The sequence below is a fragment of the Heterocephalus glaber genome, unplaced genomic scaffold (assembly GCF_053883595.1).
Source record: "Heterocephalus glaber isolate CG9 unplaced genomic scaffold, H.glaber_assembly_v1.0 deba00001004, whole genome shotgun sequence".
NCBI classification, from domain to species: Eukaryota; Metazoa; Chordata; class Mammalia; order Rodentia; family Bathyergidae; genus Heterocephalus; species Heterocephalus glaber.
The window spans coordinates 10697746-10725456 of record NW_028258179.1 but is presented as its reverse complement, the minus strand read 5'-3'; the positions used below and the strand labels follow the sequence as shown (position 1 = coordinate 10725456).

General features: G+C 41.1%; 1 protein-coding gene and 1 long non-coding RNA gene across 2 annotated transcripts; one reads left to right on the top strand and one right to left on the bottom strand.

The window, feature by feature from the left end:
• Positions 1-1236: 1236 nt before the first annotated feature.
• LOC106008016 (uncharacterized) lies at positions 1237-27511 on the top strand. Its single transcript, XR_015450628.1, has 2 exons — positions 1237-1591; positions 26980-27511. It is a non-coding gene; the product is annotated as an uncharacterized LOC106008016 (long non-coding RNA).
• On the bottom strand, positions 16733-21749 carry LOC101703018 (olfactory receptor 9S13-like). Its single transcript, XM_087209568.1, has 3 exons — positions 20623-21749; positions 20221-20357; positions 16733-19664 (listed from the first exon to the last, which is right to left on the bottom strand). Exon 3 carries the CDS (start codon positions 19492-19494, stop codon positions 18574-18576), a length of 921 nt encoding a protein of 306 aa, XP_087065694.1. The 5' UTR covers positions 19495-19664; positions 20221-20357; positions 20623-21749; the 3' UTR covers positions 16733-18573.
• Positions 27512-27711: the final 200 nt, after the last annotated feature.

Here is a 27711-nt window from a genome sequence, read left to right as displayed (position 1 = left end):
CTGCCCTTCCATGTTCATTAGTATTTGTTTTATAAAATTGAATGCACCCTGCGCAAGTGCAAGGACCTGAGTTCGATCCCTGGTACCAAAAAAAAAAAATTGAATGCACCAATATTTGTGCATATATATTTATAATAGTTATATCTTCTTAGTTCCTTTTATCAATATTAAGTGATTTTTGTGTTTTCAACTAATTTTAGCTTGAAGTCTATTTTCTCAGATATTAATATAATTACTCTTGCTTGCTTAGAAGGTACTTTCCCATTCTTTGACTTTCAATCTGTGTATGTCTTTACCAATGAGGTGTGTTTTCTTGCAGGCACAGAACAGTTAGGTATTATTTTTAAGTTTGATCCAACAATCTGTGTATTTTAATTTGATAACTAAGACCATTTATGCTCAGATTTGCCAATGACAGGTATGTAATAATTTCTGTCATTTTGTTATTTTTCTAAGTTTTAGCCTTTCCTAATTCTCAATTGATTATCTACTCTTCTAGTAAGATTTATTGTTTCTCATGGTTTTGTTTGTTTTCATTTTCTTTCTGTAGTTTTCTTCAAGTGTCTTCTGTAATATTGGCTTAGTGGTCATGAATCCCATTAGCTTATGCCTATCTTGGAAGATTTTATTTCTCCTTCAATTCTGCAGAATTGCTTTTGCTGTCTGTAGTAATCTACAGTGGCAGTTATTTCCTTTCAGAACTTGAACATCATCACTCGGTGCCCCTTGTTCTTTATAATTTCTGCCAAGGAATCTGCATTATTTTGATATGTTTGCTTTTATGATGTTTCTCTCTTGCATATTTCAAGATTCTTTCTTTATTCTGTACTCTTGGTATGATGTATGGAGGTTCCCTTCTGGTCATCTATTTGAGTTTATAAAAGCCTTCTTTACCTGGATGTCTATATCTTTCCTCAGATTTGGGAAATTTTCCATTATTATTTCATTAGATAATTTTTCTGTGGCTTTAGTCTGTATCTTGATTCCCTTTTCTACACTAAAATTTCATTACTTTGTGCTTTTAATTGTGTCCAAGACTCTTGAATGTTTTGTTTGTAATTTTTATTTTTTTCTTTATTACCATCTGAATGTAATAATTCATCAAATTTATCTTTAAGGCATTGTGAGACCAAGATGAACCTAAGAAACACCATCTTGGCCTGTAGATGAACTCCCCTCATACCCCTCCCCTTATAAAGTAGATTTTTTGTAACTGCTCGTTCTGCTTCTGTAAACTGACTTCATCACTTCTCAGAAATGGTTGGTGCTTGGTGCCTCCTTTTAACCACAAAACATCCTAATCTGACAAGGCAACAAGATAAGATAGCTGAGTGGTGAGCAACTATGTTAACCTCCCCTTGAACTTCTCTTCTTTAAATAGCACCTATAAAAGCTATGCTGTTATAACACCCTATGAAAACCGTGCTGTTCCTGGACTCAGGGCTTCACTTCGCTTAGGGAGTGGAGTCCATGCGAGTGAATAAACTCCTTTCAGTTTTAACTTTGTCGTTTGTCCCAGTGTTTGGTGATCTACTGGCTTGCTTGGCACAGCAGGCATAACATGCTATCATCATCTCTACTTAGTATATTGGTAAGGCTTTCTACTGAGCTTTTTATTTGACTTATTCAGTTTGTTTAATACTAAATTGAATCACTTTTAATATATTATATTAATTACTCATTATCAAATTTTGCTATTATATATTTTAATTCTGTTTGGTTCTTTTTCAGAATCTCTTGCTTTTTATTTAAATGTTATTTCATATCTTGTTTTGTCTGTCTTAATTCATTCAGCTTTAATTGTTTCCTTTTTGAAGTCATTGATCACATTTTAAATTGATTGAACTCTTTGTCTAGCATTTAAGTTACTTCAGTATCTTTAGATGCAGGTACTGAAGAGTTATGGACATTTGAGTGAAACACATTGCCTTGATTTTCACATTTATTGTGTTTCTGTGTTGAGAGGTGTGCCTCTGTTGGGAGGAGTATCTCTTCCACTTCTATGTGAGGGTCTTTCTAGTGAGCAGCCTTCTTTTGAGGACTTGATCCCCAGTGCCACTCAGAGAGGAGAAAACAAACATCAGTAATACCACAGCAAGACAATTCAGATATAAAAATTGAGTAAAAACCAATTAAAACCAACAACTACATCATCAATAACAATGGAAAAGAAAGGAAGAAAAATAATCATAGTAAACTAAAAGGTTAAAACTTAATAAAATTAAAAGTAATAGCAATAAACCAAGAATTTAAAAAAGGGGTGAAAGAAAGAGAAAACTTGAAGAAGAAAGATTTAAAAGATAAATAAATAATCTTGGTGTGATGGTGTCCACCTGTAATCCCAGCACTCTGCAGGCTGAGGCAGGAAGATCAAAAGGTTGATCCCAGTCTGGACAACTCAGTGACTTAATGAGAACCTCTTACAAAAAAACAAACAAAAAAGAAGGGGCATGGGTGCTGGTGATATATCTCAGTGCAAAAGCCCTGGATTTAATCTCCAGTACAGTACAATAAATAAATAAATAAATGTAGAGAAGAAACAGCGGGGGGGAGGGAGAGAGGAACTAATAGTCCAACAGTCCAAAAAATTCCTCCATGGTGTTGTTTGGGTTATATTGAGTTGCTCTTGGGCCTGTTGTACTTCCTCTTTGTTTTCACCAATATGTTGCTGCTATCTGTAGGTTTGGCCTTGTTCCACTTTCCCCACTGAGTCTGGGCCAGTTAATGGTGTCATCTGCCTCAGTACTACATTCACTCCAGAGGCTTTTGGTTTGGTTCCTTCTACACATTCATTTTTAATTGGCTTTAAACCAAACCTACTTTTCTTTTTGTACTGGGGATTGAATTCAGGACCTTGCATTTGTAAGGCAGGCACAGTGCCACTGAGTTAAATCTCCACCCCCTTTCTGCACACTCATAACCATGCTAACCCCAGACAGCTTCCTAGCACGTGAGCTGGATACATGCTGCACTCATTCCAGAGAATGCCCTCCTGTACAGGTGAGGGCATGGCAAATGGCCAAGCATAGTTATGTTCCTGAATGCATCGGAGAGAGAAGGAAACAGACTCTGAGTTCTGTGCTGGAGAGGGGCAACTGCAGGAGCCCAGAAATCCAGTGAGTGGGCTTTCAGACCCAGGCCCTCAGAAAACCACACCTGATGAGTCTCCTTCCTCACCACCTCAGCACAGCCTCTACAGCCCAGACTCCACACTGCTTACAGTTCTCAGCAGATCTTCAACCAAACCTTCCCTTCTCCATGACTGTCCCTCGTGGCTGCCTCACACCTAATTGCTGTGGCAGGGTGCCCCTAGTGACCCTAAATTGAGGCATTCTGTGACATAGGATCTCCAGTGCAGCTTAGTTTCAAATAAGCCCCCTCTCCAGATGGCTCCTAGTTATAGCACAGGAAGATATGACAAGCACCGTTGTGCATTTTATTCGCCAAACGTAACCTGCCAGCAGGAGTCACATTCAGACCAAATCCCTACAGTGAGTTTCCAGCTTACACTATGTAAGTTTTCCTGTGACCAGGACTGGTGGTTTGTGGGCTATCAGCATTATCTGGACTTCCCTTGTGCTTGTGGAGTTAGGTTCCTCTCCAGCTGGGGAGCTGAAGTTGGTGTTGCGGACTACTTCATACTTTTCTCTATGTTGCCTTTCTGCTTTTCCATCACCTCTTTCTTGGTATAAAGAGCTCTTCATATCTTTCTCTCCTTGAAATGTAGTTACTCTTTCTAACTCTAACTCTGCTCACTTGGAAAGTCATGTTACTTCTAGTCCATCATCTTACCTGGAAGTCACTCCTGTTTTATTCTTTTTGATGTTATTGTAAATAGAATTTTTTTCTTAATGTCTTCCTTGAATAGTTCATTGCCAGTGCACAGAGATACAACTGATTTTTATATCTGAATTTGTGTGTTAGTTCTAATGCTTTTTTGTCAAGTCTTGAGAATTTGCTCTATATATGATCCTGTTATCTGAACAAAAGAGATGATTTAACATCTTCCTTTCTAATTTGGATGCCTTTTAATTTTTCTTTTGTCTAAATTCTCTGGCTAGAATGTCTAGTACTACTTTGAGTAAAAGGGCAAGAGCAGGTATATTTGTCTCATTCCTGATCCAAAAGGAAAAATTTTAAACATTTTGTTACTGAGTATGGTGTCAGGTGTAGGCTTGATATGTATGGCCTTATTGTGTTGAGACACATTCTTTCTACACTAATTTGTTGTGACTTTTGAATCATTAAATGATGTTTAATTTTGTCAAAACATTTTTCTGCTTCTATTAAATGGTCCTATGATTTATATTCTTTTTTCTGTAGAACGATCACGGCATCCACAGGTAAATCTGCACTTGATTGTGGGTGGCGATCTCTGCAGTTTGCTGTTGAGTGAGGTTTGCCAGTATTTTGAAAGTATTTTTACACCTGTCTTCATCAGGGATTTAACCTATAATTTTCTTTTCTTGTGTCTTTGTATGGTTTTCTTTTCAGGGTAATTTTGGACTCATGCTTTTGGAAGTATTCCTCTTTATGTTTTGGAAAAGTTTTTAAAGCATCAACCTAAATAACAATCAGAGAAAGATTTTCTAAAGAATAATGACATTTATTTGGAAATATTGGAGCAGTGTAATTGGAATGTGTGTCATAGTATACTATGAGTATGTTCAAGGAGGTTAAGTTAGGGAACATTTTCAAAAGTTAAATGAAGAGTATCAAAAGATATTTTGAAAATGATCTTTGGCTGCAAGGATTCATAACAAGAGTGGTGCCAGTAGGAAGCTGAACAGGAAGTGGTGGGCAGACATCCTCTCAGAAGTATCTTCTCTCCAAGGTTGTGGTTCTGGAGTTCTTTACGAATAGTTCTTGTTATCATGCAATGTGCATAAAATTCCTGTTTCACAATGTCCCAGCTTTATTTATTTATTTTTGTTAGAGCTGGACAAACTAATTCTATGTTTTAAACTTTCATGAAAGAATTAGTATTTATTCTTCATTAAATATTTACTGAATTTGCCTGCCATGTGGTTCTATAATTCTATTTATTTGAAGATTTTTTATTCATGATAAACATCCTTATTCATTGTTAGTTTGTTCAGATTTTCTATTTCTTCATTTTTCAGTCTTTTATGTATATATTTATGGGATTCATCCATCTCCTCCAGGTTATCCAATATGTTAGTATATAATTGCTCATAGTTGTTTCTTATGATTCTTTGTATTTCTGTGGTATCAGTTGTAATGTCTCCTTTTCTATTTCTGATTTTATTTATTTGAATCTTCTCTTTTTTCTTAATATAGATGAAAGTTTGTCAGTTTTCATTTAGCTTTTAAAATCATCCCATACTTGTTGATTTTCTGTTGTTTTTCTATGCTTTATTTCAGTTCATTCTGCTCTGATTTTGTTATTTCCCTCTTTGTGAAAACTTTGGGCTTAGTTTTAATTGAATTCTTTTTTCATTCTTTATATTCCTTGCTATTCATTGCTATAAACTTGCCTCTTAGAATTTCTTTTGCTACATCTCATAGAGTTTGGTATATTACATTTCTATTTTGTCTGTCTCAATGTATTTTTTAATTTCTTTCCATTTATTTTTAGAATACAATGGTTATTCAAGAATGTGTTAGTTAATTTCCACATACTCATGGATTTTCAAGGTTTTATTCCTATTGTTGATTTCTCATTTCACATCATTCCTGCTGAAATGGATACTGGGTATAGTTTCCCATTGTGGGTGTCATTTTCCCTTGATTTTTCCATGTTCGGTCAAGACTTGCATTGATCTCTTCACTTTTCAAGAAGTGTTCACCTTCTATAGATTTTGCTGACTGGCTTCAGGAGAGATAAAAGTCCATCCTTCAGCCTGGCTTGGGATTCTGAAACTCTCCCAGAGTTTGTTTTCTGTTGTTGAACATTCTCTTGTTTCCTTCTGTGAGGGAATTCTTAAGATTGTATGCCCTCTCTTGATCTCATAAGACCAAGCCTATGAGATGGGAGCCACCTGTTTCTGAAATTCTCATGTCTGTGTCTTCTCCCAGCCTCACAGTCAGGCTGGAAATCTGCACATGCCCAAAAAGTTGTCTCTGAGGGCAGGACATGGCAAAGGGTTTGAGGCATGTGATGAATTAGCAGTGCCCATGGGCCAGATGAGAGGCCATAGACAAGCATTCTAAGTGGCCCAGGGGCTGGTTTTCTGGAGTCCAAATAGCAGCAAGTAGAAGCAATGGACACATTTTTGCGCTCCACTTGCTTGCTGTAGTGAATCCCTTCCCCTCTTTCCTGCTGTCATCCTTTCCCAGGTGCTCATGGTGATCACATCAGCATTCTGAGTGGAGTGAGAGAGAAGTGGGCCTCTTGGCAACAGCAAGACAAGAGCTTCCCGGACAGCGTCCTTCACAGCTGGGGAAGATGGATGCTCCTTCTTTAGGCTCTCACTTTCTCTCGCGGGTGTTTGCAGGTTGAGGGTTTCTTCCGGGGTACTGGTCTGTGCTGCTTTGAGGAAGGGGACACAGGGGTAAAATGAATCTGTTCTCCCCCCCTTGATGTGTCTTGTTTTTAGGATTTATTTATTTATTCTTTCATTCATACTGTTTTATTCTGATGATGCGCTGGAATTTTTCTGCTGTATTCCTGTTGCTCTTGTGGGCATACGAACATAGAAACCTCTTATTCTGCTATTTTAGGGATATCTTTTCCCCTCCGTGTCTTTCATGACTTCATAGCTCATCTTTTTAAACACTGAATAATATTCTAATCTCTAAATATACCATATTTATTTATATATTCACCTACTGAAGGATCTCTAATTTTGGCAATTACGAATAAAGCTGCTGCCTTGGTCAGCTTTCCCATCGCTGAGATACAATACCCAACAGTCACAGTTTGAGGGGGGAGCGGTTTAATTTAGCTCACAGGGTCAAGTAACTCAGTTCCTGATTGGCTGGATCCAAGGCAGAGATATTCTGGTGGCCAGGAATCAGAGCTGAGGAACAGCACCAGGGAGGAAGGGGAGAGGGTCCAGACAGAGCCCATCACCATAACCCACACAGACACGCTGAGAAGTGTGCTTCACCAATGCCCAGGCCAGATCCCAATGCTAATTAAATTGACATTCCACCCAAACCACCATATTATTTACACATGCTATCAAGTCTGTGCGCAAGATTTTACATGTACATAGTTTTGAGTACAGACCAGCAGTGCAATTGCTCAGTCACACGGTGAGAGTATGTTTAGTTTTGTAAAAACTGTCAGGTCATCTTCCAAAGCAGATGATGTACTATTTCACTTCAGACCAACAGTGAGTGAAAGCTCCTATTGGCCTACATCAGTGTCAACAATGCTAGATTATGGCCATGCTGATAGGAATGTGGTGCATCTCATTGTTGTTTACTCTGCATAACTCAGATGTCATGTAGTTTGAGCACTATTTTCAATGTTTCTTTGCCATCCACGTCTCTTCCTTGGTGAAATTCTGTTAGGTCTTTGGTCAAGTTTTTAGTCAGGTTGTTTGTTTTCCTACTGTTGAGTTTCAGAGACCTATTTTGGGCAGAAATCCTTGATCAGAAATCCCTTTTGCAAATATTTTTCTTAGTCTATGGCTTGACTCCTCATCCTCTTGACAATGTTTTTTGAAGAACAGCAATTTTCGTTTTAATAAAACCCAACTTATCTATTATTACTTTTACAAACTGTGATGTTGATGTTCCATCTAAAGTCATCACCGAGGGTCATTTAGGTTTTCTACCATGTTATCCCCTGGGAGTTTTCTTTCTGGCATTTTGCCTTCATATTTATGATGCACTTTGAGTTAGTGTTTGTGAGGTGGTTAAGGCATGAGTGTTTACAGACTCATTATTTACATGTGCATGACAGTTATTCCAACACTATTGCTGAAAAGACCGTATTTACTCCGTCTTATCACCTTGGCTCCCTTTCCAAACATCCCTTCACTATATGTGAGTTTCTGTTTCTGAATTCTATTTTATCTCATTCAATCATTCCTTCACCAACCACATTGCCATGCTTACTGTATCTTTGCAGAGAGCGTCAGTTGTTGAATTCTGTTATTCTCATTTTAAACTACAGTTACGTTGGGTGTTCTGGGTCTTTTTCCTTTCTACACATTTTAGGATAAGTTTGTCAGTGTCTACTGTGTTAGTCAGCTTTTTATTGCCATAACAAAATACCAGGAAAAAAATCAACTTGAACAGGGAAAGATTCATTTTGGCTCATAGCTTTGGGGGACTTGGTCCATGGTTGATGAGCTCCATTGCTTTGGGGCCTGTAGTGATGAAGTATGTCATGGCAGGAGCACATGGAGAGGGAGATGCTCCCCTCATGGCAGCCAGGAAGCAAACAGCACAAGGGTCAAGGCTACACAATCAATGGCATTCAAAGGCACACCCCAGTGACTGAATTTCCTCCCACTAGGATCTGCCTTCCAAAGGCTGTGGCCCTTCTTGATAGTGCTAGGACCTGAGGGCCAGGCCTCCAACACACGACCACGGAGAAGATTCCAGATCAAGGATAGCATCCACAAAGTACCTTCTGGGATTGTGTCTGGGATTGTAGTGAATCTATAGATCAAGATAGAAAGCTCTCATTCTGACAATATTTGTCTTCCTTCCATAAACATGGATTGCATCTCCATTTACTTAATTCCTCTTTTTTTCATCTTAGGACTATTTTTAATTCTTTTTAAAACTATATTTTATTAGTGCATGTTCATATTATATGATGATGGGGTTTATTTTGGGAGACTGGTGGATGCATTTAACATATCTTGGGTAACTTCAATCCCCTGTCTCTCCTCCCCAATCCTGCTTATCCCTTCGCCATCTCCAAAAGTCACCTCCTGGCTTCCTATTTTCTTTACTCTTTGATTTCTTTCAGTACTATTTTGCAGTTTTCCTCCTATAGATCTTATACGTATTTTGTTAGATTCACAATTCATGATTTCATTTTGTGTAGTACTAGTTTAATTGGTATTGTGATTTTAATTTCAAACAGTACTTATTCATTTTTGGTACATAGAAAAATGATCAAAATTTTGCATATTAACATTGTATTCTGCAACCTTACTGTAATGGTTTATTAGATCAAGGAGGCTTTTTTGTCAAGTCTTTAAATTTTCTACACAGATGACTATGTCCTCTGTGAAAAAGGGCTCTATTTTTCTTCCATTCCAAACTAAATACTTTCCTTTGCTGTCTTATTGTATTAGCTATGAATTCCAATGTGATGTAGAAAAGAATTGATGAAAGGAGATATACTTGTCTCCTTGTTCCTGATTTTTGTGTAAAAGCTGTTTTCTATTAAGTATAATTTAGGAAATTGTGGAAATTCTATATTAAGTTAAGAAAGGTTTTATTGATGCTTAATTTGCTGAAAATGTTTATAATAAATGAGTGTTGTATTTTGTCAAATAGTTTTCCTGCGTATATTGGTGTGATATTTCTATTTTAGCCTGTTGATGTGATAGATCATATTAACTGATTTTCAAATGTTGAACTAGCCTTGCCTACATAGAATAATGTACAACTTGGTTGTATTGTACACCTGACTGCATTTTTGCATTTGGTTTGATATTTTGTTGATGATTTTTGTGGTTTTGTTCATGAGAGATATTAGTTTGTCATTTTCTTTTCTTGAAATATCTTTGTGTGGTATTAGGGTGGTGCTGATTTCATAGAATCTGTTAGTATTCTCTCTCCTTCTGTCTTCTGAAAGAAGTTACAGAGAACTTGTGTAATTGCTTCCTGAAATATGTGGTAGAATTCGCCAGTGAGCCCACATGAGCCTGAGCTATCTGGTTTGGAAAGTCATTAATTACTGTGTCAACTGCTTTAATAAATTAAAGACCACTGAGATCATCTGGTGTTGTTTTTGTGTGTTTTCTCAAATTTTGTTTTTCATCTAGGTTACCCATTTCAAAGAGTTGCTCTTTATGCTCCTTTAGTATCAATTTAATTCTCATGGGGTGTATAGTAATGTGCCCTCGTTAGTGCCTACTCTTTATAATAGGTGTCCTGATTCTTTGCTTCTCTGTTAGTCTAAGGGTTATCAATTTTATTAATGTAAGGGTTATCAATTTTATCAGTCTTTTCAAAGAATCATCTTTGGTTTTCTTGATTTCTCTACTGGTTTCCTATGTTAAGATTTGTTTATATATACACTTTTGAATTGTTTCTTCTCTGCATTCTTTAGATTTAATTTCTCTTCTTTAACTAGTTTCCTAGGCTTAGATGATTGACTTTAGGTCATTTGCTTTTGTAAAGTGCATATTAAATACTTTAAATTTCCTTCTAATCTCTGCCTGCACTGCATTCCAGAGGTTTGATTAACGTATTGTTATTTCACTTAGTTCAACATAGTGTTTAATTTATCTTAAGAAATTATTTGACTCATAAGAAATGTGTTTTTTAATCACCATGTAGTTTGGAATTTTCTAGTTCTTTTTATCTTACTGACTTATAGTTTTATTTTATTAGGTCTGAGAATAAGCCTTGTATTATTTCTATTTTTAAAATTTGAACAGTGTTCTTAATGATTTTCTACAGGCTGTATCTGTCCATTTTTTATAGCGAGATGTTGAGCTCTCCAACTGTACTAAAAACTGCTCTTTTTAAAATTAATGTAGCTGCTCCTTTCTTTTATTTAATTTTAGACAAATAATTCTTGTCTATTCTTTTACTTTTAATCTCTCTGTGACTTTAAATTGATAGTATGCTAATGTATGTTTATGTATATATGTATTTACATTGGAACAACATGCATGAATTCAACTATTCAAAATAATAACAGCAATGTGTTCAAATATATATGCTCCTGTTCCTTTCTATAAATGAATACAATGCTATTTTTAAAACAAATTCCTATCTATTAGGTCTATTAAAGTGAAAAAATAAAATTTTAATTTGACCTTCAGTATTCCTTCACATCTTTGCATATTCAATACCAATTTTGTACAGTTTTCCTATTTATAAAAGAGAAGGAAACACTTTGAATTTCCTTCATGGACCTAGTATTACCCCCATTGAAACCAGGTAAAAAGAGTAGCAAAATTAAAGCAACATTGCACGTGAATTTAGACACCAGAATCCTCAACAATACATGAGTAAATGGATCCAGCATGTATAGAAATAATTAAACACTGTTATGATTAAGTGGGGCTTATTCTTGGTGTTCAAGGCTGGTTCAATATTCAAAAACTGACCAATGTAATCCACACATCAACAGGATAGAGAAGGATAATCATAAATTGATGCAAAAGAGTCAGTGGACAAAATTTTAACACGCATTCATGATAAATATTCCCAGCAAACAAGGAATAGAGAATTTTCTCAGCTTGCACAGGGGACCTACAGAAAAAGATTTATGGCTGTAGTTGCACTTACTAGTGAGAGGTAGAACGCATCCCTCTAAAATGGAAACAATCTGCTTTCATGACCCTTATCTAATATAGTTCTGAGAACTCCAGCCATTGCAATTAGTCAAGAAATAGGAATAAAGGCATCCACTTTGAATGTAAGGGAAAACAACCCTCTATGTAGAGGACATAACTGTTGACCTAGAAAAATTATCTTCAAAACTCAATAGAATTAGTGAGTCCATCAAGACTGCAAGATCAAATAAAATATTACCTTTCTCTGTATTATGGTTCCTCCAGGCCAAACAATAACACACATATACATAACAATTTGTATGGATTTCAAGGGAATTCTGCTAACTGAAATAGGCCAGTCTCAAAGCATGACATACTGTGTGCTTCTATGTAGGCAGCATAGATGAAATGTGAACCGTTGTTCAAATGAACACAAGATTAGTAGCTGTTGGGAGTTAGAGAGGGGAAAGAGGATAGCTATGGCTCCCGAGGAAAGACCAAGGTGTCTTTGTGATAGAAATGTTCTGCATCTTCATTGTTTTGAGGTCACATAAATCCACAATAGTTTGTAAATTGCTTAGAGCCACGTTCAAATACATATCACAAAAATAATGCATATGAAACTCAATTACTAAGGTTGGTGGATATTAATAGTGTCATTTTCTGTGTGTGACAATGTACTTTAGTGTTCTGAGATTTATTGAAGAAAATAGGTGAAGACTATATTAGATCCTTCTGCATTACAGTACAGAGTTGCATGTAAATCTATTATTATAAATTTAAGAATAAAATAAGACTCATCACCATGGTACTCTCCAAAATAAATTCCATTAAATTTTTAGTATGTTATTCAAAACATTCAAAAGTTAAAGGAACAGTATGTATCAGAAAAGTCACAGCCAAAGACTTAACTCATAGAATAAAATCTTGAAAAATACATCATTGGTAGTAGGATTTTTAAATACCCAAATGGAGGTTAATGTGCATCAAAATCAAATGCATATGGAAATCAAATAATACAATCCATTATAAAAGCAACTCACCTATTATTTGAAATATAAAATCAATGAGAAGGATAATATTTTTAAAGACATAACATAATTTTCCTGCAGTGAATGAGAACATTAATTGCAATTGAAAAGACAGTGTAATTTTGAAGGTGAGAGAATTATGAAGAGAATTTTTTTTTGCTTAAATTCTTTTATTGGTACATTTTAGGTATACAATACGTTTACTTTTATTTTTGGGTGCTTGTACCTGTACATGATGTATCTTGGTTCTTATTTTTTCTCCATTACCTGTGCGCCCTTCACCCCCTTCTTCCTTCCCTATTTACATAGTCTTTGATTCCATTTTTTTCTTTTCTCATAATTTTTCCTTTCCCTTCCTTCCTTTCCCCTTCCCCTCCCACTTCCCCTCCCCCTTTGGACCTTTTCTTATGAAGAGAATTTAACACTAAGATATATCCTAGTTAAACTGTTTTCATGGCAATTTTTAAATATTGAAAAAAGTTGAAAGAATAGTATGATGAATCTCAGATACCCACCACCCAGTAGTAAGAGCAATCAACTCATGACCAAATTAATACAATTATTCATTTCCCCCACTCTCAAACCATTTACCGTTGTACCTCAAGTATCAAATATAAGTCCTTCCACACATTTCAGGTTGCATCTCTAAAATATATGAACTTTTATTCCCCAAAATATGTGCACAGTGCCATTGTTGTACTTAAATGGATATAGCTCCCTAACACCAAATGTTTATTGGTATTCAAAGGTCCAACAGCCACACATAGAATGTCTTTTTTAAAATGATGGTATTGAACCAGTGTCCAAAAATTATTTCCTTCATCTTTTCTTCCTTCCTTTTCTTTTTTCATAATAAATGTTTTGCAAAACAAAATGAATATATTTATTATGAAAAGTTGCTATCGCATCATATTCTTTTTACTTCCCCTTGCTTTCCCTGCTCTCCCTTCTCCCTACATTCCCAGACCCCTCATCTGCAAAAGTATACCTCACTGTTTCCTATCATTTATCTTTTATTTTGTTCTTTAAATTATATATACTTTAGGTTCCTCATACAAGAGAAACCTTGTGATATTTAACTCTGTATCTGAAATACTTTCTTTTAAGAGGTTCACTGAGATTGTATTTAAGTCTGCAGGTACCCATTCCATTCTTATTGATATTAGTATCTATTTAAAGATTGGGTCTTTGTCCTGTTGAATTTCCTATAGACTGGGCTTGATCATTTCACCCACTGGTGCTCTTTACTATGTTCTTCTGTCCTATTCTATTATCAGAAGTCAGATCTAGCACCCTGTTTAGAATCCAGTTGTGATGATGATGATTATATTATTGTCACTGTTACTGACCAGACGATATATCATGGGAGGGATTGTGCTCTTCTCCCAAGACAAATGTGATGATCATATCATTGATTTATTCACTGGGTTCGGCAAAATGCTGACACTCTAGCCGCAGTGCTTTGCTTAGCTGCAGTGGTTTCTGAAGACAGACTTTACCTGCCAGATAACTGCTGCTCTGCTTTTGAGAAACAGCTTTTGCTCACTGAGAGTTGGTACAGAGGGAATGTTTATCTGCAGTCCACCATGTACTCAGCGGCACTCACACAAGAAAGGCAAGATAAATGCTCGATTTTTCTCTTTATAAACCATTTCAAAATGTGGAGCAGCTTCCCAGGATGAACATTTTTATATAGTATAAGTCCATTACATTCAAACATTGTTGTGTACGTCAGTCTGTCATTGTCATGGTGCTTGCTGATGCTAACACATGCCTTCTCTAATCACTGAAATCCTCAAGTTGGGACTGTACTCAGTTAAATATGTCTATTATAACAAAATATTGTAAACACATATATAAATCCAAGATCAAAATATAAGAGATTACTTTTGATCTAAAAATATAGAAAATATTAAAATAAGTGACAAAGTAATTTATAGCATGGATGCTTATGAAAAAGAAATGTATGATCATATGAATATCAACAAATAAAATATTATATTTAAAAGTTTATTTATAAAAGGACATTTTAAAATAAGTATTTTGAATCCAAGCAAATGATATGAAATTTTAACATTTTATGTAGTAAAGATTTAGAACATATAAAGCAGAATCATAGATTTTAAAATAAAATATACACATCCAAATCACTAGAGGATATAAATTAAATGCAAGAGAGCTGAAATTATACCACAGCTCTCTTAGTAACTGAGCAAAGAGACAATTAACACTCAAATTTTAGAAGTGAATAAAAAATATTGGGCATGGGAATGAATTGATATGTACTGAACTTTGCATTCACAACTACTGAATATAATTCCCTTGAAGCGCATGAAACATGAAGGAATCACCTCACCCCACCACTGTTCTTGTAGACGAGAAAAGGACATAACGCAGAGGGAAGAAGGGCAAGTAGAGACAAGGTGCCAGGTTGAGTGATGAGAATTCAAGGTGAGAAGCACTAGAAGGTGCTACAAGCTGTGGACAGACAAGGAAGAAGTTAACAACTTGGTTTTGAACGTCTGTCTCCCAGATCTGTCAGTGAATATATCTCTGTCCTTTTTGTGACAGTTTCTTTAGGTAATGAATAGAATATGACAGGGAAGCAATTTGGTTTTGCTGGGAAGGTCAGCAGTATACCCTCACTGTTCTGGTTTACAGGTACTTGAATTCTCTAGCTCTAAGTCAAAATTGAGCCTACAGGGATCTTGATCACCTCTCAGGATCCTTCCGTATTCTACTTCATTTATTTCTACTATTTTAGACATCATATAGATATATCCCCCATTTATTTGTGGACTCTTCTATACTGGGGGCTGCACAACCCCTCAACCCCCTGACTAAGGGTATGGCGAGGATAAAGAATAATACAAGAGACAAAGGTTTGCATAATGGGGTCTGGGACTGTCAGACCCCAAGACTCTGAACTTGCCACTATTTATTGATCATACAACATTGCAGGGGGGTAAAGGCAGATACAGGGAGTACCAGGGACTGAGGCACTGATGAGAGCCAGGCTTGTAAAAGGGAGGAGCGATGCATTCCTATGAAAGAGAGGTCACAATTAATGAGTGACCTGCTTGTTTTCTTTAGCTAACATTTGTTCTGGGAGCATGGCTCCACAAGAATCATAAAGCTCTCAGCTGCAGTGTTTTATTTCTATCAGAGGAGACGCAATGTCACCAACCTTTGAGGCCTCAACCATGGCCGTTGGCCAGCTGAATGCTCATCTAGCAAGTCACGTAGGCCTAGGACAGACTCACAATTTAATCAGTAGCCAATTCATAAGCCAACTCAATAATATTTTATAGTCTGCTCAGAGTGGTTTCAAGCTGGTCTCCTGCACTTCTGCTGAAGAACAATAGGGTTAATTTCTTTTTTTCCCCTAGAGTTTCCTAATATAGCGTGATTTTTCCCACCAAGTTTTTCGTGTAGACATGCACTGCACGGTAGAAAGCCAAACCCCAGGAGCAGTCTGTAATTTACTTGGGTGACCATCGTGAGGGCAAACTCCAGGGACACAGGTTATTCTGTCCTGACCCTTGGCTTTTCCACTCTCCTTTCTTCACCAAATCTTTGTGTGTTTGCCTGTCTGCACTCATACATTCCATAAAAAGAGAACGCTGGACCCTTTTTGTTATAAATTGTTGTGGGTTTGACTGTTCCTGGTGAGAAACTACATGGCATTCAATTCTTCTTTCTTTGTTTACTTATCTGGATAAACTTCTCTCAGAATAGCTGAACCAGCGAACAAACAGCACCCTCCGGGTCCCTGTTTTCTCTGTCCGTTCTCATTTGGGGAGTGTGTTAAATCTGTACCATTCAAAACTTCAAACCCTCGTCGCTGTGGACTTCCAGTGACTTTTCAGGGTTTTTCCACCACTTGAGAACCTGATGTACTTCCCATAGATATATGCCAACACTTTTGATTACTATAGTTTTGAAAAGAGTCTTTAATTATCTCAGGACAGGTTCCTTCCTCTTGCTTACACCTTTCAGTCCTTTGACTATTTTTCATCATGGTCCATACAATTTAAATCAGTTTCTTCAGGGTTAGAAAAATCTGGTCACGTAGGAAAACAATGAGTTTACAAATTAAGTTTAAAAATAAAAATATTTATGGTGTTGACCCCTGTCACTCATTAACATGGGATATAGTATTTATTCAGGACTCCTTTGATGCCCATCAATAACATTTAAAATTTATATTTCTCCTCTATATTTTAGGAAAGTGCACATCTTTTTTTGTATTTACTCTAAACTGTTTTATAGTCATGATTGTTTTATATTTTTTGACAGAGAGACTTCCTGGGTTTTTCTAGATTGTATTTTTTATGTAGCATGTTTTGATTGTTACATTTAATAATATATCACGACAGTGTCAGGATATACAATAGTCTAGTGGGAGAATATGGAGCCTAGAAACACATCCACATGGACATGGACACTTGGCTTATGAGAAAGTGGCTTCATATTGTTCTCATATAGTGGAAAGTGCGGTTTCCTCTGCAGATGATCAATAGATAAGTGGCCAAAAACAAAAAGAAAAATGGAACTTGACATTACTTCAATTCAGTCGTGAAAATTAATTTCAAATGAATTGAGGTTGATTACAGGAAACAATAAGCAATCTAACTTCTTAAAGACAAAGTTAGATTCTGTGACTGGAGTAGGCACAGATTTTTCTTAACATGAGACATAATTCACTAACCATAAAGAGGCAAACTGGTGAACTTAAAACATTAAATGTAAGAACGTCTGCTGAACAGGTGGCACGAGACCATTAGACAGTGGGGGAAAAGCTACAAATGAAAGGAGATATTTGAAAAATCAGCTAATCAACAAACTGCTCGTATCCAGGATATGTGAACAACTCTTACAAGGAAAAGACAGAGAACAGTCCCCAAAATGTAAACCATAAAACTACCCCAAACAGGACATCTGAATGGCTCCTAATATATGAAAAGAGGTGAGCATTCACTAGCCAGTAGGGAAATATAAATTAAACCTAAGAAAGTGTCAGCAGAAGTGATTGAAATTAAATTTTGGCAGCTATACAAAATGCCCACTTATGTCTACCCCATTACCAATCAATTACACTCCTAGAAATTTCCATCAGAATTCCATTTTGTGTACACTGAGAGATATGTGAAGGATGTAATAGCAGTATTGTTTTAAAGGCAATAACTGGAAACAGTGCACACGTCCCTCAGGAGGGGGACAGATGGTATCTTCCTATGCAGTGAGAAAAATCAAGGAAATCTTATAGACAATCACATGGACTTGTCTCACAAAGATGATGTTGTCCCACAGGCAGGGGCAACTGTGGTCAGGGTCTGGTCAGGGGCTGGGTGGGTTGGAAGAGGATGAAGCATGAATGGGAGTAATTGTGGGATTGGGCACCTTTTTCTTAACTTGAGTGGGGCTGGTCTCCCCAGACTGTGCAGTTATGACTTTGTGATTCGACCATACGTATGTAATTGCCCCCATGTTCACCCCAGACTCACTCCTTCCCCAGAGAGGCTCTGTCTGTCAGATCAGCTACTGATGACCAACTCCTCACAGGAAACGCTTGGCCATATAGTGAAATTGTTGTTTTAAGTGGGTCTCTTTGACAGTGATGTGGAATATGAGCTGAGAGAGTGAAGGGAAGAAGCCAGGAGGGCTTCCAGACGGCACTCATGGACGGCCACAAGAACAGGGGTCCATGCAGCTGGGCGAGGTCTGGAAGGGGGACTGGCATGGAATGTAATTAGAGATTTTAATTTTCTTTTTCAAAACTAGATATGTGAAGCCCAAATGTCAACTCTCTTTCATAGAGAAAATCCCTTTGAATGCCAACAAAGGTAAGTATTTCTGCCTTGTACCGTAACAGAAAGTGACTTGCTCTATCTCTGCACCATTTATTTTCTGGAAGGAAAAAACATGATTGATTCCTCTTAGTAAATATCTGCTCCATGATATGCTCTCAAGAAGTGCTGCCTAAATGGATGGATGGATGAAAGAAAGCTAGAAAGAGGGAAAAGAGAAAGAAATGAGGGAGGCCGGGAGGGTACAAAAGAAAGGAAGGAAGGAAATCAATGTCCTCAACTCACACAGTGGTCCCTTGGAGCCATGTTCCTGCCCCAGGACACTGTCTCTCACGGACCACCCCTTCACAGGGCCGCCTGCCTCTGTCCCAGCCTCCGCAGGGCGTCCTTCACATCCTTGTTCCGCAGACTGTAGATGAGGGGGTTGAGCATCGGGATGACCAGGGTGTAGAAGATGGAGACCACCTTGCCCTGCTCCATGGACTCCACAGCCCCTGGCTGTGCATACATGACAAACACTGTCCCGATGAACAAGGACATGGCTGTCATGTGGGAGCCACAGGTGGAGATGACCTTTTGTCTCCCTGACCCTGAACGCATCCTGAGGATGGTCACTGTGATGTAGCCATAGGAGATGAGGACCACAAGAGTGGTGCCCACAATGATGAGTCCACAGATAGCAAACATGACCAGCTCATTGAGAGCCGTGTCGTCGCAGAAGAAGTGGTTGATGCGGTTGGAGCTGCAGAAGGGGAGCTGGAAGGTGAGGCTGGTCTGCACAATGGAGTTGAAGCAGCCTCCACAGTAGGTTCCCATCACCAGACGGGTACATCTTGTGGGGCACATGGTCATGGCATAGCTCAGGGGGCTGCAGATGGCCACGAAGTGGTCATAGGCCATTACTCCCAGGAGGAATCCCTCAGTGGTGATGAGTAAAGAGAAAAAGAAGAGCTGGGTGGCACAGCCAGTAAAGCTGATGACCTTGGAAAAGGAGAAGAAGTTAACCAGGGCATTGGGGGTGATGACAGATGAGTAGCAGAGGTCCAGGAAGGACAGGTTCTTGAGGAAGAAGTACATGGGCGAGTGCAGGCGGGCATCCAGGCTGATGACTGAAATCATGGTGAGGTTGCCCATGACGGTCACCACGTACAGGGCCAGGAAGATGGCAAAGAGCAAGGCCTGGGTCTCCACGCCTCCCCTGAATCCCTCCAGCACAAACTCCTGAAAGGGCATTGCTGAGAGGTTCCCATGTCTGTGAGTTGTCATGGCCCTGAGATGGGACAGCTGTGCAGAGAGGCCGGTGGAGGCAGGAAAGGGAGAAGGTCATAGTCTCATGATCACACATCCCATGGGTCACAGGAACCTGTCAGTGCCATGCTGCCCATCACCAGGAGCTGCTGCTTCCTGAGTCCCCTTCCAGGTGAGCTCACTGTGTCCTGAAAGGGGAAATGTGCTCTGAGTTACTTAGTCCATGAGTCAGGCCTGAGCCCTGTACATGGTGACCATCACATAGTCCTGTGTAAGGGACTTTGCTTTGTGGAATGCAAAGACCTGTCCAGAGCTGCATGTCTCTCAGCGCTAGGACAGTGTTCTGGGTTGGCACCATCTCTACACCATGTCTGCCTCTGAGCAGCTGCCCTGCTACCCTGAGGGAGGCTCCTCAGCAGCACCAGTGTGCATGGTCCCATCCCGCACTGCCCAGGTCTCAGCTCCTCTCTCCTCAATCAGGAAATGGCTGTGAGGACCTCCTGTGCACCAGGCCTCTGGCCGAGTGATCACACCCGCTCAGGAGTGGTGCTGCTGACTCACTCTGTGCTGCACACTGGCCCGCTTCCCCTCCTGTAAAGCCTGGAACATCCATGAATCCCCCAGGAGGCCTCTGCTGATGACAGTGTCCCACCTCTCTGGGTTCCTAGCTATCCAGGGAAGACTTTTCCTGACTCCAACAACTTGCCCCTGAGGTGTGAACCTTGGTGAGCAGTAAGCACTGACCTGAGCTCAGTAACCAGTGGTGTGACGTGGAGAGGGAGGTGTCTCTCGGCTGTAGACCGCGATCTGTGCCAGACCGGATATTTGGGCACAGGCGAGGACCAAGGCCAGGACAGACTGTAGGCAGGCTGATGCCTAGGCTGGAAGCAGAGGGACATGGCTGGAGCTGAGCTGCCCTTGCAGGGTCCCTGGGTCCCGGGCCTAATACCTGGGTGCAGTTTACCCAGGGAGTGGAGTGGGCATGGGGCAGGGGCTGCTCTGCACATCTTGGACAGCAGCTCGGGTGACACCCCAGCTTTCCTCAGGTCCCCAGCCACTGCCCCCACCGACCTCTGCACCCCCACCCTGTTGTCCCCCACAGGAGGGACCCCTGTCACCAGGGCGGCCCGTCTTCTCACTACCCACCTGCAAGTCCCACAAGCTTCTCAGCTTCATGCCTCTGGCCGGTTCCCAGGACAGCCTCGTCAGGCTCTCGGGTCATCCACTGCGACCACCGAGAAAGCCTGTGCCAGTGTCCCAGGGGACCCTGGCCCTTCTACCTGCAGAGCAAGTTTGCCCTTTGTTTTGGAACAAGAGGCACACACAGCGCCTGCTGGTGCTCAGGTGATGGGGCTGCAGCAGGGCCTTCAGTAAACTGGTCCACTCCCTGGGCTGATGACCATCATGCTGGGCGGTGCAGGAGGAGCTGTATCCTCCTTGCCTGCAATGGCTCTGTCCTGCCTGCCTGCACTGTAAACTCTTACACCGGCCGTGGCATGGCCATCACCCAGAGCTGACTGCAGTAACCCACACTCCACTGCCCCCAGATCTCTTCCTCCCACACGGAGCCATGAAAGGGAGAGCTGGGTGCTGCCAGGTGCATCCCCAAGAACGGTCTGTCAGTGCTGACCACGCCCACACTCTGGCCCCTGTCGGCGGGGGCGGGGGGCTGGACTCACCGAGGCCTGTGTGCTTGGGGTTCGTGCTCCCCATCCTGGTCTGTGCTGAAGGTGGTGAGGGGGAGGGGAGGCCTCTGGGCTCCAGCACAGGTCGGTCCTGGGTCCCGAGCAGTGCAGTGGTGTGGGCAGCAGCCAGGGTCCACACTGGGGTCCCAGCCGCAACAAGCTGTAGGTCCTGGGGAGGGGGCACGCGGGGCTCCTTCACCCTGCTCAGCTCCTGTCCCCCTCAGGCAGGCAGTGTGCCGAGGCTCCTGCCTCGGGGTCGCTGCTGGGCCGGGTCCTCTGCACCTGGCAGCGCGGGGACTCGGGCCTCTGATGGCCAATTAGGGAAGCTCTCCTGGGTCCCCCGCCACCACCTGGTCTGGCTCCCTCTCTCCTGCGCCACTGGGACCAAGCCCAGACAGAAGTCCCTCGGGCCTGGAGGGGAGGCGGGAGACGTGCCCTTCGCAGACCGTGCAAGTGTCTCTCTCCCCAGAGGTGGGCAGTTACCCAGAGCTTACCCTGTGTGCACTCTGACGCTGGTCTCAGTATTTCCTGGCCGAAAATCAACACTGAGCCCTGGGACTGTCAAGTTGCTTTCAGTTTTAACCCTAGCGTCTTAATATAGAAAAAGCACAAGGATAATAAAGTAATGATTCACAATTCCATGCACAGACTTTAAAATCATAAAATAAATGGTCAAAGCAACCAATTTCAACAGCAGTAAAAATGTAAAATGGGAAGGAAGGGCCATCCAAGGCCTCACCCCAGCCCGGCTTGCCCAGGGACGGCGTGTGAGCTCCACATCCTGCCCGGCTCACCCACACCTTGTGGATGACACTGCTGTTTGGGCCTCCGCCTCCCCACTCATTCACCCTCCGCCCGCACCCACGTCGCCTCCCAGAACAATCCCGCTCTGAGCCTCTGCTGGGTGCTCTCGGACACGAGTGGGAACGGAGCCTGGGCCAGCACGTGTCACCAGTGTCACCAGTGAGCGGGTGGACACGGGGCCGCGACCTCCCCCCGAGAGCGCCTCTGCCCGGAGTGCCCTCCTCTGCAGGGCTGCACTTCATTTCCCTGCCTTCTTTGCGCCGTCCTGCCTGGCCTGGTCCCTGTTCACACGTCTGCCTCCCGACTCTGCTCGGCCACTGCTGTCATTGCCGGTGTGCACCGGAGCTCGCCCAAGAGGGCAGCGCCCTCGAGAAACGCTCAGCAAGCACGGGATCCAACACACCACACCCCTCCCCCGGGTGTGTGAGGTCACTCTGGGTGTGGCTACTCTGTGGGCCTTGACCAACGTCCAGTGACTCATCCACCCCGAGAGTCACACAGCCGCCATGCTGCCTGGCATGCACTGTGGGGGTGTGGGCTTCCCTGGAGAGGTCGCCAGCGTCCACCGCCCCCCGCAGGACCTCGCCAAGGCCATGCACATCAGGTGCGGTTTTATCATTATTGCTACAGACAGCACTTTGGCGAACATTCCTGGTCTATGCTTTTGATGTAGTTTTATGAGTACACCTATTGGGTAAATGCTTAACAGTGGATTTGTTAGAATGTAAGAACTTTAGCATTTTGGCAAGCAGCACGAAAATCCCTTCAACAGTGCTTTGTCCACCAATTACCACTTTCTCCAAAAGTACTGCTTCTACCCTCCAGGAAATGGTGGAAAACTTATAATCTTTTAATCCGATGGGTGAGAAGTTCTGTTATTATTTTGGTTTGCATGTTAAAATTTTGAGTACATTAAATAAATACCATCATATCATCATAGCCTATCACATTGCTATAACAAAACACCTGACGCTGGCTCATTTGTAAACCGTGGCAACTGATTTCTCACAGTCCTGGAGGCCGGAGGTTCACCATCGGTGATCGGGCTCTGGTGAGAGTCGGTTCCTCACAGATGGCACTGTCTAGGTGTCCTCAGAGAGCCAGAGGACAGAAGGGCACAGAGGTAGGCAAGGTCCCACACACCTTCTCCGGGCTTCACACTCAGGACTCTGCTTCCAAAAGGCCTCCTCTCTTCATGCCACCATGAAGAAAATGAAGCCAGCACTTGGATTTCAGAGCAGTTGTAAACATCCGAGCCACGGCAGCTGATCATCTGTGCTTCTTATTCATGGAACTACTTGGGAAATTTTTAACTTAACACCCCTTTCATTTCATTTTACGAAAGCACCTTTATTTTATTCATTTATACATTAATTCAACCGTCTTAAGGTGTTAGTACTGGGATTTTTGTTCGGTAATTTCTCATCACACAGCTTTTTCACACAGCTCTTACCCATGATGGTACATAATGGCTCCCAAGCTCCCCCTTCCTTGGCGATGCTCTTTCTTCATAGAGTAAACACTGCCACGGATAAATATGGAGGCTTCCCTTTGTCTGGAAACTGGTAAAGGAAATGTGAATTTGCCTACAGAAAGCATCTCAAAACCTCTTTACCGATGATGCTGGTTTGACAGATGGCTTCAGAGCTGGGAGGACAATAAGGAGGGGCAGGCCTGGGGAGAATGTCAAATAAAGGCTCTAACCACTGCTCAGCTCCAGTGGCTATCGCTGGAGAGAAACGCAGGTGCAGTGTTACCAACCCTCCTGCATTTCCAGAGGAAGCGGGGCCCAGAGCTGCAGCTACCCGTGCCAGCGGCAGGCGAGCCAAAGTCATAGAAAAGCTGGCCAGAGCCCACAGAGCAACGCACTCTTTAAAATAACAGAAACTGTGAACTTTAAATCATGTAAGAATGGTTTCTAATTTTAAAAATTTTAAAATAAAAAGGAAGGAGGATGAAATAAGAATATTTACCAAAAAAGTAAAACAGTGAGAATGTGGGACCAGCAGGAGTCCACTAGAGGAGACACTAGAGTTGGTCTTCAGGTAGCAGAAAGCTGACCCTGGTGGGTGGAAGCAGAGAGGACCCAAGTGTGTGTATCAAGGAGGGATGGAGGCAAACAGTGCACCTGTAAAGGACCTGAGAGGTCAAGGAAAATGTCCTGAAAGTTTGATGCAGAAATCTATAAATACAGACCAGGCTTAATCATTGTGTTGTTCATTTTTCTGTGTTTTAATACAATTACCCTTAATAGCTTAACCCATAAATAATTGTTTAAATCTACTATTATGATGGTGGAATTACAAGAATCTCCCTACTTATGACTACTTTGAAGCTATTTTTTTATATTCTTACATGTTTAAAACTGTTTTATCTTATTGTAAATTGCATCTTTTTTCCCCCAATACTGGGGATCAAACTCAGGACCCTGTACTTGTGAGGCAGGAGTGGCAACACTGAGCTACATTGCCGGCCCTGCAAATTGAATCTTTTAGCACTGTACAGAAGCCTTCTTTGTCCAGAGTACGGTGTTTTGTCTTAAAGTTTAGGGTTTCTCCCAAAATATATACCGTTTGCCAGACTTTTTGGTTGCTAATTGCCTGAAATACATTCTTCTATTTCTTTAAACCTTTCCATGGCCTAATGGTTTAAGAATATTTCTCATGCATATCATGTAGCTGGATTTGCCCTTCTTGGTAACTATTTTACAATTTCTGGTATTGCTACATTCATGTGAATATAAATATAGTCAGAATTGCATAACGAGTTTACTTCTTGGTTTACTGTTTAATACCTCTGAACTCACGGGTGAGGTCTGGGATAGGCCCACTCCATCTTCTCACTTCCTAAGTCTGTGGAGTCCTACTTCCTTGCATTCAGGTGGATCCTGCATTTCAGTCTCATGAAATGTGGGACACGGTTATTACCAGACTCCCACTAACCAACAACTCATCCTTTCCAAGGCTTCTCAACTCATGGAGCCGACACACTCACTGCAGAATCTTGGGGCAGCTCGCCATCCGCCCCACCCAGTGTCCAACCTGTCTTCCACGGCCCGCTCCTAAGTTCCCACACATATCCCCAGCTCTGGGTAATATAAGGTAGTGGAGCGTGGGTCACCTCCTCCTAGGTGAGGTGTTGAACTTGTACCTCAAGGACACTGACTATAGCTTTGGACCCAGAGGACAACAGTCAGCCCCCTCTGGCCACGGCCTTGGGTGTGGTGCCTCCCAACCCTGCTGCAAGCAAAGCCTGGGAAGCTGTCTTCTACTGTTGTGGAGGTGCAGGGAGATTTGGGTTAAGTTCTTCAGCTTAATCCACATCCACCCACATATTCCCATTTCAAGTTTGAGCACCAGATTCCTTCCCAAACAATCCCCCGTGTAAGACTCTCGCTGAAGCCATAAATTCAACTTACATGGCATTTCTACAGAATGTGTGTTTAGACTTAGGGGCATATTTGCAGTGACTTTTGCCCTGTGACTTCAAGAAAAACAGGAACTCTGAGGGGCTGGGTAGACCCTGTTCCACTCCCTGCCCTGGCCCTCTCTGAGCACACGAAGCCCTGAGCTACACTACTACTGCAAGGCAAACTTGCCAGTGTTCTTCCACCTTTGCTTCAGGGTTTTCTCCACAATGGCAGTCTAGGATTTTTCCATATGTAAAACTTTTAACTTCAGATACCGTGACTTTAACCTGTGTACATTCAGTTGACTTTTTACTTTTGTTCCACACTGGCTTTATCATGGTTGCACACTGTAGGAATGTGTTTCCTGTGCATCTAAATTTTAGGTGGCATGGTTTTTCATGCTGCCCTCTTGTCATTTTCATTAGCCTTTAGGAAGAACAAATTCTTAATGTAGTTGATCCTTTTTACTGGATATTCCTTTCCTATTTCACTAATTTCTATTCTTGTCTTTACTCCTTTTCTTTTACTTTCTTTGGGTTACATTTGCTTTTCTAGTAATTTCTTGAGATGCCTTTCATTATTTTCACCAAAAAATGCAAATAATTGTCTTGTGAAGATATGGGGTTTTTTCCTATGGCTGCCTTTACAGTTTCCTTTTTAATCTTATGTTAATGATCTTAACTGTGTCATGAATATCTAGTTTATTAAAAAATATTCTACTTGACGTTTCAACAATTATGGAAAGATCTTATCTGTGACTTCCTCAAATATTCTCCTCATCCAACCTCTTAGTCCTTCATTCAAGAATTCAAGTCATATATATATATTGACCTAATTACCTGATCTCCTAGGTCTTTTTTATTCCTTTCTAGCATTTTTATTGTTGTGTTAGTTGACAACTGAAAGGAAGAAAGTTTGTTCTGGCTTACAGTTTCTGAAGTTTCAGTCCATGGTCAGCTGGCTCCATTGCTAGGGTCTGTTGTGAGGCAGAAACATCATGGCAGAAGGATGTGGTGGAGCAAAGCAGCTCAGCTCATGGCAGGAAGGAAGCAAAGAGCAGAGGAAGACCAGAGAGGAGGGGGCTGGGGACTAGATCTACCCTTCAAGGGCACAACCCTGTGACCTGAGTCCTCCAGCTGGCCCACCTCCTAATAGCCTATCCAGCTATGAACTTGTCAGTGGATAAATCTGTCCATGAGGTTAGTGTCATCGTGGCCCAAACATCTCTGTAGGCCCCACTTCTGAACACTGCTGCACTGGGGATCAAGCCCTCACTCTATGAGTCTTTAAGGGACACTTCATAAACCATTAACAATTATTTTGTTATTTCATACGTAGATATATTTTGATCTGTATTCCACTTTACTAATTCTCTCTTCAGCTATATCAAATTGGTCATTAAGCCCATCCACTTACTTTTCCAGCAATTATTTTACTTTTTAATTCATAATATTAATTCCTCAAATGTTCTATTAATTCCTTGAACATACTGATACTTGTGTTGAAGCCTAGGATATCTTTTTGTCTGTGTTTCTAATGTCTACTTTTCTCCTTCTTTTCTGTCTTGCTTTTCTGAATGACTGGTTCCTTTTGATTAATTAACAGGCAGTACATATGTTTACATGCGTGGATGATTTGAGGCTCTGGATGATGCTAACCACCCTGCACTCACTTCGGCAGGAATTACCTTTGCTTCTAGTCAGCTGTCAGATCAGAAACTCCTGACCACATGAATCAAAACAGAAACTAGAAGATTGGAATCTGGGAGACGGAGCAAGACCCCATGAACTCTGCTCTCCTTCCATGTTATTGCTCTCTCCAGCACACTGTCATCCAAATGTCTCCTGCTAGGGGCCAGTTTTGTCATCCCAGGTCCACGAGTGCCAATCACTCCAGCATCTCGGCATCAGCCCTGGCAGATGACAATGTCCTCAAGGGAAGAAGGCCAGGGAGCTTTCATCTCACCACCGTGGCCTCAGCTGTGTCCCCACCTTAGCTCCAAACTCTCGCTGCCCTAGCAGCTGTCTAATGCTTGGAGACAATTGAAAAAATATTGAAAATTGTTTTATAGTTCAGAAGAAAAGTTTGTGTGAAGTGGTTTCCCCACTGTCAAAAATAAAATTCTCCCTGTATCGTGTTCCTTTCTTTTCTTTCTGAATTTCCAGAGTCATTTTGTTTTAGCTGTATGTTGTCTATGAAGTATCAAAGATCATGTAGGATTTTTTCTTACCATTTTGAGACCCATTTTCTTGAATACAATAGCTTCCTTCATTCCATTTATCTTTGTTGTGCCTTTTCAATACGTTAAAATTCATGACTCATATTTTCTCATATTTT